The sequence below is a fragment of the Eptatretus burgeri genome, chromosome 14 (genome assembly GCF_056783735.1).
Source record: "Eptatretus burgeri isolate ZD-2024b chromosome 14, Ebu_testis_v1, whole genome shotgun sequence".
Taxonomy (NCBI): domain Eukaryota; kingdom Metazoa; phylum Chordata; class Myxini; order Myxiniformes; family Myxinidae; genus Eptatretus; species Eptatretus burgeri.
The window spans coordinates 69,236,170-69,251,422 of NC_140974.1; the positions used below are offsets into that span (position 1 = coordinate 69,236,170).

General features: G+C 41.4%; 1 protein-coding gene across 1 annotated transcript in view; it reads right to left on the reverse strand.

The window, feature by feature from the left end:
- Positions 1 to 12,747, reverse strand: part of LOC147013538 (paired amphipathic helix protein Sin3b-like) — a 51,803-nt gene extending 39,056 nt beyond the window's left edge. Inside the window, 5 exon segments of the mRNA XM_085855408.1 lie at positions 930 to 995; positions 5,175 to 5,844; positions 10,908 to 11,011; positions 12,655 to 12,679; positions 12,681 to 12,747. Of these exon segments, the coding sequence (XP_085711534.1) occupies positions 930 to 995; positions 5,175 to 5,844; positions 10,908 to 11,011; positions 12,655 to 12,679; positions 12,681 to 12,718 (903 nt within the window). The 5' untranslated portion in view covers positions 12,719 to 12,747.
- Between the last annotated feature and the right edge of the window lie 2,506 nt (positions 12,748 to 15,253).

Consider the following 15,253-nt stretch of genomic DNA (forward strand, 5'->3'; position numbering starts at 1 on the left):
CGGAAGCATTCGAAGACTCCACTATTTTTGTGTATGTTACAAATAGACAGCCTTCCATGCTTGCCTTGAGGACACAAGGAGGGTGGAGTGTATACAGATACTGGAATGGCAAAAAAAAATCTTTGGAAGAGCATTAACAACAAAAAACAAAAAACTGAGGATTCCTTCATTCAGATGTAACATAGGTCGCTGTCAGTGAAAGGCATTCTCCTCATAGAGCCTCAACAATATGAACAACTACAATAGTACTCGGTCGACCTCCGCCAGGCAGAACAGTTCACGTTTAGTATCCACCGATAGACCGGATCTGGATCCGGACCTGAACTAAAATGTAATCGGCTTGTTTTCGTCACCGACCAATTCAACCACCAAGTTTCGTCATGATCCTTCCATAACCTTTAGAGATATTGTGCACTATATCGTTTTTGGCCCCATCTCTCATGGCGAAGAATCACTTAAAAAAAAGAAAAAATAATCATAGTATCTGGATCTTCTCCACCAAAATCGAATCAATTTGTCTTTGTGACACACCCAACCCGTCTACCGAGCTTCGTCCGAATCTGTCCATAACTTTTTGAGCCATCGTGCTCACAAACAAACAGACAAACAGGGGTGAAAACATAACCTTAATCCACCTTTAGTGGGAGGAGGTAAAAATGATACTTTGCTCTTGTTTGTCGGTCACCAAACTGAACATAACGATTCTTCCTTCAAGAAAGACTTTTAATTGATTAGTAATTTAATCACGTCAAAACGTCGTACGCATCTTCACGGCCAAAGTTTAGTATTTCTGGAAAGAGATCAATACAGAAAACAAGACAGAACATTTAATGATGCAAAACCTCGTCAGGGTAGAGATTACGGTCAAGCTGAGAATGATCGATGTACTGTATATTAAAGTAGAAAAAATAAAAAGTGGATAAAAATACCTCTTGGCAAAACGTTTCTTCATCGGCTTCTTTCAACACCTCACCTTCTATTCCCATGTGCTTGAGCTGTAAAAGGGAGTGTCATAAAGAAATGTTCCTTATCAATCACTTTGATAATGTTTTCGTTCGGCCTGAGACCAGACTTAAGAAGTTTGGCAAACTTCAAATGACAGAAATCTCAATGTCTCACTCTTTCCTTCTTATCCATACCTCCCCATGCCTGGTGTTGGCTTAATGGTTGGGGGGTAGTGGGCTTGGGATCCAAGGATCCTGAGTTCAAATCCCACTCGGCTGTTGAATTAATACTAGGTGGGGTTGACTGTGCCTGTCATCCTTCCGAGGTCGGCAAAATGAGTGCCAGCTTGCTGGTATCCTGTGTCGGAGTGGCGACCTGTCCAGGATTGTGCCCAACAGCCAAGGAGACTGCTGAAGCAGCACCAACGCTCTGCAAGGGGTATGGTCTCAATAGATGGATGGATGGATACATCCCCGATTTTCCTTCCCTCTCCCCTCGTTCACTCCCCCTTCCCCCTTTTTTCACCCCAAAATTACTTCAACACCTTCTCAACCACCACAATGACCATGTACACTTGAAGGCATTCATTCACATCTTGTGAAAGCAACTAAACTGCTGTTTCAGCTGATAAGTTTTCCTTCACTTGTTCCTGACGATAGTTTTAAAACAATGGAGCCACTGGGAAACATGACAGGTTATCAATAAATGAAAAAATGGGAGGATATATATATATATATATATTTTTTTTTTAGCAGCAAAGAATTTTTTTTCTGGAGCGACCGAAGCACGGGTATTTTGCCCATACACCGCCAAGGTTCAATTATTTTTACGTGATTGAAAAACAATTATAATTTCCCCATAGGTTTGGATTCGTTTGAGGCGGCTTTTACTAAAAAGAAATTCTCTCTGATGAGCATTTTTGTGTTTCAGGGTAAGACAGACAGACAGACAGACAGCATTAGCATATTACATATACAATACCAGCGAGGTACTCGTGCCCAATTTCTCAAAAAAAAAAAACATGTTTTGAGAATTTTATAATTACATCTGGATGATGTAAAGGTTTGTAAAAGTTGGTTGTAAAAGTAGTTGTAAAAGTAAAAGCAATTGGTGATAAATACGTCGTCTGTTTGCCAATGTTTGCAATTGCTTGTAAAAGCGACGACAGCCGGCGCCAGCAGACGGTGGGCCGACATTGGCCCGCCGGACAAAATCACTTTGGCCTAAGATTGGGGCTGACGTTGGCCCAAAGTCGGTGTGTTATCTGGGTTATCACATTTAGCACTTTCCTATATTATAAGGGCTGCTGCCCACCATGAATGTGCTCTATACTCGCACCAGACATATCATGGTACACTGCCAGTGAATCGCTGACAGCCGCAGACTGGACTGAGTTGTGAGGACATTTGTGAAAACTGAAAATAGGGTGGAGGGGCGTGAGGAACGAGGGAACTCCCGCGGATTGGGGAAGATGCGAGACATGGGAGAGCAATGTTGTTTTGTGATGGACCTTCTGTCCTTCACCACCTTCGCTATGCTAATAATTTAAGTAATAATTACAACGTACGGTGAGGAAATGCTTCACTATTACATTAATTGAATGCATTTCATGCTCAGAGGCCGTTCAATTATCATGTATGCAAATATGGCAGAAATATGAAGGTATTTCCAGGAAATATTGCTGGCTTAAGGCCCGGTCACACCTTGACGTTTTAGCCAGCGATGGCAACGTATTAAAATGTATGTAAAACGCTGGCTTACGTTGAACTTTTTGATGTTTTTTTTTAAAGATTCGGACGTATTCATAGCGACTTGGTCTTATGTATAACGCATTGATAACGGACACAGAACGTTTCGTTGTGTTATAGATAACTTATACCAACGAATGCTGAACCTGTTGTCGGCCTACACAACCGATACCCAACGATACTCTAACTTAGGCATAGCACGTTGCACGCATCGCCGACGATGTCGTGACGTAGCCTATTAAAAGGCTGACGCACAATGATTCGAATCATAACTGCCATAGAAATGGAAGTGTCAACATCGCGGTCACACCTTGGCGATCTTGCCAGCGTATGCCGACCTAAGAAAAATGTGTCTAAAACGTTGGGGCACGTCAAATACGGTACGAGTAAGTTTGGTATACGTGAGTACAACGCTAAAGTACGCTATCATACGTCGTAGTAAGTAGAGTACGTCAAGAAATTTTAAACATGTTCAAAATTTTACGACGTACTCGGCGTATGACACACGTTCCGCATGCGATAGGGATAAGTTTTACACACGATATGTGGACGCTTACACACGTCCACAAAGGCTACTTATAAGCTACTCATAAGTCGAAACACGTCGCGGTAATGTATTTTTTACGCGAAACTTATTTTTAACTTATGTTTGACGTGCTTTGAACCAATTCTTTACGTAGTCCCAACACACATCGACGTATGTAGACGTATTCAAATGACGTCTTCCGGTCGACAAAAAAAAAATTAACGTGTTTCTAGCTTACAAATGCCATATAAAGACGTGTTCCCAGCGGTTTTGGGAATTGGTATATAAAAATGCTGCTCATAAAAGGGGAACCCAAGTGTTCGAGTCCTTTTTGAGTCGATGTCCATGTCAGCAGTAACAGTATCAGTATCAGTATCAGTATTAGTAGTAGTTTGTTCATGTTGGCAGTAGTAGGTGAGTGTGAGGGGGAGGGTGTGGGTTATGATGGATCGTCCTTGCGTTTAACGATTTAACGATTTAAATGATAAACTAAACGATTTAAATGGTTGCATCTCCACTATTGAAAGTAGACGCTTGCGCTCAACAATTGGATTTTTTTTACACTCAACGACTTTTAAACGGTACCACTCAACTATTTTCATTGTTTACAATGAACGATTTAAATTGCTGTCACTCGCCTTTGTTTTTTGACGCTGGGGTTTGGAAATTTGAAGCGTTTCTTCTGAACGTGTTAAAACGCTCAAACTCGACTATTTTAAATAGACGCTGCCGATGGACAATTGGAATCATAGCCAAGCTAGACATCGAAGTGTGAACATCCTCGTCATGCCGAAGAAAAGTTTGAAGAATGCTGCAAATAAGTGTCCTAGCCGTGGACGCTGACGCAAGGACGATCCATTATACCGGCGTCTTTCAGCCTATGAGTAACTTAAAAGTAACGTCTGTCGATGTGTGGCAACGATCGCGTAACGTGCCAACAACACGTTAATCATAGGTTAGAAATAAGTTTCGGGTACGCTAAGCATTACCTCGGCGTGTCTCAACTTATGATTAACTTACAAGTAGCATGTGTTGACGTCTGTCAACGATCGCAGACCGTGCATACAACTTGTGGCCAGCGTAGCGGAACGTGTGAGTCATACGCCGGCATACGTCGTGAAATTTCAAGCATGAAAAAATTTGAGGACAACCAAAAAGTACAACGTTTAAAGCCAACGTACAACGACGTATGGCAGTGTTTTTCAGCGTGCTCTCAATGTTATCAAAACTTACCCATAACGTATTCAATGTGTGCCAGCATTTTAGAAAAAAAAATTCAAAAATCGGCATATGTTGGCTAAAACTTCAAGGTGTGACCGGGCCTTTAGAGTTGCTAACGTACTTCCAGCATGGCAGTTAGCTGATAAATGATGAATGAAAGTAAAAAGGCGATTAATGGTAAAGTTTGAGGGCCCCCCCCTCCAAGATGAAGAGCCCCCACCTAGCCTGTGGTCCTCAGGCACAGTTGTTAATCCAGATGTGACGTGCAGGGATCCCAAAAGCTGCTGCACAGAAAATTTGGTGGGGCTGACCTGTGAGAGTGGTACTGTGAAAAATCAATGTACCTTTAATGATGATGATTAAGCTGATAATGACGATGGTTTACTGAACCAGCGAATGTTTCCACGTGCGGGAAATGGCGGAACTGCTAATGCGGAACCCATGAATTATTTTACATGCGGAGAGAGAGTAGCTTCGTACGGGTGGAAACTCAAAATCACAATTGTGTTGAGAAATTTATGAATCCTCCCACCCACCTTCGGACATCCGCTAAAACCCCAAAATGTTCCACAGTAAGTTTGGCGGGGCCAGCTCCAAAACTGATGGAGTAGTTCAGAGGCGGACAGACAAACAGACACTCCTGCTTTATTGTGTATATATATATATATATATATATATATATATATATATATATATATATATATATATATATAAATAATGTCGAGAGATGGTACCTGATATGTCCGAAGCAAATTCAAGAAGGACTGATAGAGTTCTGGTCGATCATGATAAGTGGCTTCAATCTCCTCAATAAACTGCATTGCATGTTCTCGCTCCACACAAAGAGGAAGAGTTCCGGTGGACACTGTAGATGTGGGAGATGCTTCGGGAGACAGCTGAGGGGGAGTGCGATTTCCAGCGGGTGAGGTGGGACAAGCCTGTTGTCCACTCTGTGAGTCCATAACAGATGTCAAACAAGTGAAATCATCGGATACAGAAGGAGTTGAGGAAGAAGAGGTGCCTGCCTTTGATGGTTCAAGAACACTGAAAGCTGAAATGAGACACCCGGCAATGTCATTTGATGCATTTTCCTGTTTCGTCATTTTCAGGCTGGAACTTGTTGGTTCTGGTGAGCAGGCACGAGAAAGAGTTGGAGGTGAAGAAGAATAAATCAGACTTGAACGATCTGGGGAATGTTGAATAAAATCCATTGCAGCAGGTAAAGATGAAGATAAGTTGCTTGAATGTGTGAAGGGTAGAGTTGGCTGGGGACTAGCTGACTGCTTCGCACATGGAAAGGGTAGTGAATACACCTTCGGCAGGAATCCATTGAATCCCTCGAGGAGGTCTGGAAAAGGCTGCAGCAGTCTGACGATCTGAGCAATGGACCGATTAATGTCAACTCTGCAAAGTATAAAGAAGAAGCAGTCAGGACATGAGGATTTTGATATATTGGTATCAAACGAGCAAATAAATTAAACACAAGTCGATGCACACAATGATATGCTGTCATTTAAACAGTGGTTTCCAGTGTCAGCATCAGCTGGTTCCCATTCAATCCTTTTCAGTGACAAATGGTTCTAATGATGATATTGATACAAAGAGACTATTGCTTACATTGCAGGAGCAGATATTTCAGTGTAAAATGTTTTTATTGAAACAGAATCTTGTATAAGAACTTTTTTACATTGCTCAGAGAAAATATGCCGATATATTTTCAGTTATGGTGTCTGATATCGAATATATATATAAACAATAAATAAATAAATATATATATATATATATATATATAATTCCAGCAATCTCTGTGTGTGTATGTGTGTGTGTGTGTGTGTGTGTGTGTGTGTGTGTGTGTGTGTGTGTGTGTGTGTGTGTGTGTGTGTGTGTGTGTGTGTCCGCTGTTTCTCGACAACCTCCGGTCCGATCTAATTGAAACTTGCCAGGTATATTGCTGGGGACCTGAGGATGTGCCTTTTCAAGGTTTGATATTAATCGGACAAGTGCTTCCCAAGTTATGGCCATTTATTTACCAACCAATGGCAAGACACGTTGTTGCGTGGGCGTGGCCGATGGGGAAGGGAAGCACAGCCACGTTCCCCATTACGGGTTACAACGTACGGGCTTCCGGAGAGTGATGACTTCGTGTATTCTAATAATTTCTCGATTTCTTATGCGCATTTATAGATAAACAGAATGGCCCAAGTTATGATAGTTTTCATATTAGACGGTGTATAAATTTCGGTAACATCAGAGTGCTGGTATGCTCCGAACCAGGAAGTAAATTTTTTCTCTCTTCTCTTCTCTTTTTGTTTTTCCTTGCCACGACATTGCGAAAAGGTAAAATACGCTGGCGCCAATTGAATAATTGGGTATTAAAAATAAATTGCGAATAATCGTAACTGCGAATAATATCGAACTTCCGGGTCACGCATGCACGGGCACGTGAGAGTGAAGAAACGGCCTGTGTGGTTTATTTATTTTTTACGAGCACGTACTCGTATCTATAATTCTAGCAATCTCTGTGTGTGTCTGTTTGTCTGTCTGTCTGTATGCGACCGCCGTTTCTCGACGACCGCCGGTCCGATCTGATTGAAACTTGCCAGGAATATTGCCGGGGACCGTGGATGTGCCTTTTCGAGGTTTGATATTAATCGGACAAGCGGTTACCAAGTTACGGCCATTTATCTGTCAACCAATGACAAGACACGGTGCTATGACATCACGAATGATGTCACAATTAATGTTTATTTATTTATTTATTTTTGCACGATTGACATCAAAATTCTTCTTCTTCTTCGTTTGGTACGATGTCACAATCGACGCTGGGGACCTGAGTATGTGTCTTTTCAAGGTTTGATATTAATCGGACAAGCAGTTCCCAAGTTACGGCCATTTATCTGTCAACCAATGACAAGACACGGTGCTATGACATCACGAATGACGTCACAATTAATGTTTATTTATTTTTGCACGATTGACGTCACATTGGCGTCACACGAGGGGGACGGGAGAGGGGGGGTGAGAGTGGGGGCGAGAGAGGGGAGGGAGAGAGGGGGTGAGGGAGAGGGGGCGTCACAATTCAAGAGAGGGGAAGTGAGGAGGGGCGAGAGAGGGGGACGGGAGAGGGGTGAGAGTGAGGGCGAGAGAGAAGAGGGGGAGAGAGGAGGGGGAGAGAGGAGGGGGAGAGAGGAGGGGGGAGAGAGGAGGGGGAGAGAGGAGGGGGAGAGAGGAGGGGGAGAGAGGAGGGGGAGAGAGGAGGGGGAGAGAGGAGGGGGAGAGAGAGAGAGGAGGGGGAGAGAGGAGGGGGGAGAGAGGGGGCGTCACAATTCTTCTTCTTCTTCTTCGTTTGATATGACGTCACAATTGACGCTGGGGATCTGAGTACGTTTCCCAGGTGTTTCCCAAGTTATGGCCATTTATGATACGGTTGGTCCGATCTCATTGAAACAATACCCCAATCCAGTCGTCGTTTACGAGAGCGAAGCTGCACATACTGGCACGCACTAGTATATATAAAACACACACACACACCAGTCACCTGCATTTGATTTTTTTTATTTACGGATGCTCTCCGACAGTTCTGTGATTTTTTTTCCTGGTGTATCAGCTTCAATGCCTGTCAGCACACAAAATTACCATGCTTCCCCATTGTCTCAGGTCACCCACCTGCATGTTTTTCTTTCATTTATGGATATTGTCTCAAAATTCTGCGATTTTTTTTTCCGGTGTACCGGCATCAATGTCCTTCGGCATGCAAAATTTCAGCTTTCTACATCACCCGGAAGGAACCGATCTTTAATAGCAGTCAGTGAGTCAGTGATTAGAAAGAGCTCCACACATATCTATATATATAGCTCAGTTCCTGTCTGTGTCATAAGTACCACCCATTCTACAGGCCACACCTTCCTCCTCTCCCCCAGTGTCACAAACGCCATCATTTTATTCGCCTGCATAGCTATGATGCCCCATCAGTCTCTGGTGTACATTTGTAGACTGAATCAACGAGTCTTCTATCATTAAATAATAAAGTGAGTGGGTGTAGGTGTGCATATGGAGAGACGAGTGTTTCCTGAGAAGAATAAGGTAAGTGGCGTGTTTTGATTTTATTAATGTTTAAAAATTCCCCAGTGCTTTGAGGCCGAACAAAGCTAAACCCTTTCGGGCTATCCCTCAATTTATTCTTATGATATCATTTTTGACCGTCATTAACATAGTTTAAGACTCGACTAAAATAAATCATGAAAGGGGGGGGGGAGACAAAATTAGACGTTTTTAGACAACATTGAAAAGCATTTTAAATAACTAAATGGATGTGTGGCTTTCGGACCTGTCCGCTTGGGGGATTGCTTATTTGTAAGGTCTATTTGACGTGCGTTTGCATTTTCAGAGGTCCCTCGAGGTGTTCTGAATGAAAATGTGAGACATCTGGAGAAAAATTAATGTGTTTTTTTATAAATATGGGGAAAAATGAACGGGTCCCGGCTACTGTTTTGTGAGATGCATGCATACTATATAGGACTTCTTTGAAAGTTCTTCCCGGTAAAGGGAAAAGGAGGGGGAGGGGGAGGGGGAGGGAGGGAATAGGAGGGAGGGAATAGGAGGGAGGGCAGGGTGAGAGGGCTGGGGGATGAAGGGGAGTTCGTATCGGGGATTTACGTCATAACTACTTTGAAAGCTTTTGTAACACGATATAGGACCCCTTTGAAATTTTGGGGAGGGGAGGGAGAGAAGGGAAAGAGGTGTCATAAAAGTGTTACCTGCAAAGACAAATTCGATGTTATTCGTCAAATGGACGCTGGTGAATGTCCCGTTGATGTTGCTGGGTTATTAAGTTTGCTTCAGACTATGGCGCGTGCCATGTATAAAAAATGCCGATGTTCATTGAAGAAAAAGGAATAAGAAGAGATACCACCGATTTAAACCGCTCATGGAAGAGGTCGATTTTTATTCTCCATAGATTTTTGGAATATAATTCAATACTCTTTTTTTTTTTCCCCCTGAAATCCGGGCCTCGACTTGAACTCAAAATCGACTCCTCTATGGTACAATACGATGAATTACATGAATGAAAAAAAAAGTGCAAAGTGTGATATTTTCTGAAATAAATTGTATAATTGTTCCTTTAAAAACACACTACAGCAAGTTTCTACAATGTGGTGGATGCATTCTCAGAAAGTGCGACATAAAGCAAAATGATGTTAAGTAAACGAGACATTCCCATGGACGTAGTGTTATCATAGGGGATGTGTTCCCAGGGCACATTTTCGATCACATTGATGTCGATAAATTTAACCTCACTTGACTACATATTAGAGACAAGTACGAAACAAATCAATAAAGAACACAAATTAAATACACAATTCGAATGGGGCAATTAAATAAAGAGTTACACGGGTGCTCATTAAAATGTAGGGCCGGGATTGCTTGTTGGGACGGGCGACGTGTGGGTGAGGAGTGGAGGGTTGCAGGGGAGAGAGAGGCAGGCCTTCGTGTATTGGATGAAAACTGCTCGAATAATATGTGGGCTGAGAAGGCAAAGGGGAGGTTAGCCTGCAGTGATATGGCACCGCTCAGCCTGATCGGGCTTCCGGGTGAGTCGTGCGGAGAATCTGGAATCGAGAAATTGAGCTATGGAGCTATTGAACGGGCCACACGGCGATCCGGAGCAGAGAAGGGGTCACCGAGGTGGGTGAAATGATGCAATCAGAGCACCGGGTAAATAGGAATATTTGTACGAAGACAAATCCTGTGATGAGAAAACAAAGGCTAATCATTGCTGCAAATCATGACATATCTAAAGCAAAGAAGACAAACATTGAGTGCTTGTATTACAAGTTGAGCCAGTGTTGATAACTATTTTGTAGCTTGTTTTAACTGCAGTACCTCTATATGATAACAAACATGTTGAAAAACTATTTACATTGATAATTCATCTGACAGGTCGTCCAACAAAGTAGTTCAAATAATATGCACAAAATAGCTCATCAATATTGATGACCCTGGATGTACCGTAACTAGCGATGTTTTGTGAGTGCCAGGGAGGATTTAACACTTCCATTGTTCTGACTGACAGTTTTGCCAACCACCGTAGTTGATTGAGCTTCGCCTTACACTGCATATCGACCTGGACTCCACATAGACTTATAGGCTGAAAAACACAATAAATATGTCTGGTAATTGTTTTAAAATTTTATTTATACAAATTTGTACATTAGTACAACTGTCATTAATCAAAAAAAATGACAATATGAGAGGTATAAAGAGAAACATAATCGGTGAAATGGCGACATTAGGAACGCATCCCCTCTTTATTCCATTAATTCGTATGAGAAATACTGCTTTGATTTACGTCGTTTCGATTGAAAAAAAAATTAAAATGCAGGAAGACAATGCGTACGTAAATTTTTGATACAAGAACCAAATCATCTTATCAAGGCATCATTCATTTGTTTTGGTGCAATCCTCACCCAGGTGAACTCATGCCTTGCATAATATTCAACAACATGAAAAAATCTTCACTTTGCCCAAGTTGATGCTGAAGCAGATCCAAAAAATCTAGCGTCGATGCAACCTGATAAACGCATTGATGTAGCATGTTAGAAAGATGAAAACACACAATTTTAACAACAGAAGGAATGTTAGAGGCCTTATAAACACTGCATTAAGAGGAAACCTTTGTTGCATCACAATTTTTTGTTTTCTTTGCAATTTCAAGAAGAATTATAATTAACGTTATAAATCTTAAGTCCATGCTGTGGTGGTGTTTTTCTCACAAGATTGATGCTATTCAACATGAAACACTTACATATATATATATATATATATATATATATATATATATATATATATATATATATATATATATATATATATATATATATATATATATATATATATCACATTGATAAAAATCCACTCGATTAAAAACAATCATGTTATTCTTCATGCATGATAAAGTTATTATTGTATCCAAACAATATTATAATCAGAGCATTTGGATAAGGAATAGATTATAATGAAGCCTCCAACCGACTTGAGGTTACAGAAAATAAGTATATCGACTTCAACAACATCGACCAACTTGTGACATCAAGACTCTTTCCAAAATAAATTGAGCAGTTGTAAGAGAAATAGTGGCATGACTCAAAAACTAAAAACATGACTCGTATTAATTTGCAGGAATATTCGGGTATGCGAGAGGACGTCGCACTATGTTCTCAGTTTTACTTCAGTCAGGTGACTTGGTTATTTCATTTTTGAGAGACAATCAATTCAATATGCACTTAACCAGTGATGAATATATAAATTACTGGAATGGCACTCAGTGGAGCACGTACCTCCTCAAAGCTGAACAGTTTACTTTTGTAAGCCACTGATACGCTAGATCTGCATCCGCACCTCCAAAATCTAATCGGCTTGTTCTTGTCACTGAACTAACTCGTCCACCAAGTTGTGTCATAACCCCTCCACAAGTCTTTCAAATATTGTGCTATATAATGTTTTGGCCCTATCTCTCAAATGTGAAGAATCGCTTTAAAACTTCTCGTATCCGGATCTTCACCAAAATCAAAATGTTTCATCCTTATCACTCACGTGTGTCCACAACTTGAGATATCGTGCTATACTCTATATCGTTTTTGGCCCAATCAATGGTGAGGAATGACCAAAAATAAATTAGAGTAACCGGTTCCAGATCTTCACCAAAATCAATTCATGTTGTCATTGTCACACACCCAACCTCTTCACCAAATTTTGTTTGAATCCATCCATAAATTTTGAGATATCCCATTCACAAACACAGACAGACAGACAGATAGAAAGACAAACAAACAAAGGTGAAACCATAACCTCCACCCTCCTTCGGTGGAAGAGGTAATTTTACTGGCAGGTGGACACCAAGCTTAACATCCATTGAAGTGTTGTGCAATTTGTGACAGAACATCCAACCTGCGAAACACCAGAGTTTATATTTGCGTCGGGAATCAAATCCAGAGGAGACGCCTCAAATATAAGTACAGGTACTGCTGTATTACTGTCGGACTATGGGACACCATCCAAAATGTAGTTAGACTCCCAGATCTAAATAAACCAACTCAAGTTGCATGCAAAAATCACTGAAACAATAAACATCTTTGTCTTTGAATTCAAACAAGTAGAACTACGAGCAATAGGCTACAATAAATTACAAGGCCAATGGGTAAACTGTGAAATTACCGTTGAATGTTCCATTTCCTTAAGATGTTTGTGCTGAATGGACATTATCCACGATCAGCTCCATTATCCATTCTCGTTTGACCAGTCAAGGTAAAAGCTGTCAGACAGTCACACAGAAGATTATTATACAAGAATATACAAGGAACTTTGTGCAGGAGGAGGTCATTCGGCCCATCATGCCTGTGCTACACCAACAGCAGATACCATCACCCTTCCACACACAAGCGACCTACAAGTCCTACCAATATCACTGGACTACTCTATCTCCAATGCATCCAGGTACAAGTCAAATTTCAATTCATACCGATCTACTTTTTCTGCTACCACTGCTTTCCAGGAAGACCATTCCATGAATTAACTACTCTCTGACTGAAAGACCCCTGTCTAAATACTGTCCTCACTCTCCTAGCTCCCAAGTACTATCACTGTCTATTCTGCTGAAAAACTCTTCTGCACTTATTTTTTCGATAACCTTCATTATCTTAAACACCTCCATCACATCCCCTCGTAACTGGGTCCTTTCTAATGTATAAAGACCCATCTCCTTCAGCCACTCCTCACAGCTTAGTTTAGCTAAGCCTGGAATCAATCTGGTAGCCCAACGTTTTCTCCAACTTGTGGTTAAGTTTCATCGGAATAGTGTGTGTAGTTTCTGAGAAGAAAGCAAATACCTCTTTTGGGAGGGTTACCCACCCGTAGACCCCCTTTGGGCCAGAGTTTTTTTTTTATGCCGTGAACAAACTTTGGTACAGAGTTGGTGATGAAGGTTGTGGTCAAGTTTCATCAAAATCATGTGTAGTTTCAGAGAGAGAAGAAGTGGGAACTGTGTGGATGTTTGGATGGACAGACGCTGCATTATCCCATAAAGGCCCGTTCACACCTTGACGTTTTAGCCAGCGATTGCAACGTATTAAAATGTATCTAAAACGCTGGCTTACGTTGAACTTTTGATGTTTTTTTTTTAAAAGATTCGGACGTATTCTTAGCGACTTGGTCTTATGTATAACGCATTGGTAATGGACACAGAACGTTTCGTTGTGTTATAGATAACTTATACCAACGAATGCTGAACCTGTTGTCGGCCTACACAACCGATGCCCAACGATAGTCTAACTTGGGCATAGCGCGTTGCACGCATTGCCGACGATGTCGTGACGTAGCCTATTAAAAGGCTGACGCACAACGATTCGAATCATAACTGCCGTAGAAATGGAAGTGTCAACATCGCGGTCACACCTTGGCGATCTTGCCAGAGTATGCCGACCTAAGAAAAATGTGTCTAAAACGTTGGGGCACGTCAAATACGGTATGAGTAAGTTTGGTATACGTGAGTACAACGCTAAAGTACGCTATCATACGTCGTAGTAAGTAGAGTACGTCAAGAAATTTTAAACATGTTCAAAATTTTACGACGTACTCGGCGTATGACACACGTTCCGCATGCAATGGGGATAGGTTTTACACACGATATGTGGACGCTTACACACGTCCACAAAGGCTACTTATAAGATACTCATAAGTCGAAACACGTCACGGTAATGTATTTTTTACGCAAAACTTATTTCTAACTTATGTTTGACGTGCTTTGAACCAATTCTTTACGTAGTCCCAACACACATCGACGTATGTAGACGTATTCCAATGACGTCTTCCGGTCGACAAAAAAAAAAAATTAACGTGTTTCTAGCTTACAACTGCCATATAAAGACGTGTTCCCAGCGGTTTTGGGAATTGGTATATAAAAATGGTGTTCATAAAAGGGGAACCCAACAGTGTTTTTGAGTCCTTTTTGAGTCGATGTCCATGTCAGCAGTAACAGTATCAGTATCAGTATCAGTTTGTTCATGTTGGCAGTAGTAGGTGAGTGTGAGGGGGAGGGTGTGGGTTATGATGGATCGTCCTTGCGTTTAACGATTTAAATGATAAACTCAACGATTTAAATGGCTGCATCTCCACTATTGAAAGTAGACGCTTGCGCTCAACAATTGGATTTTTTTTTACACTCAACGACTTTTAAACGGTACCACTCAGCTATTTTCATTGTTTACAATGAACGATTTAAATTGCTGTCACTCGCCTTTGTTTTTTGACGCTGGGGTTTGGAAATTTGAAGCGTTTCTTCTGAACATGTTAAAACGCTCAAACTCGACTATTTTAATTAGACGCTGCCGATGGACAATTGGAATCATAGCCAAGCTAGACATCGAAGTGTGAACATCCTCGTCATGCCGAAGAAAAGTTTGAAGAATGCTGCAAATAAGTGTCCTGGCCGTGGCCGTGGACGCTGACGCAAGGACGATCCATTATACCGACGTCTTTCAGCCTATGAGTAACTTAAAAGTAACGTCTGTCGATGTGTGGCAACGATCGCGTAACGTGCCAACAACACGTTAATCATAGGTTAGAAATAAGTTTCGGGTACGCTAAACATTACCTCGGCGTGTCTCAACTTACGATTAACTTACAAGTAGCATGTGTTGACGTCTGTCAACCGTGCATACAACTTGTGGCCAGCGAAGCGGAACGTGTGAGTCATACGCCGGCATACGTCGTGAAATTTCAAGCATGAAAAAATTTGAGGACAACCAAAAAGTACAAC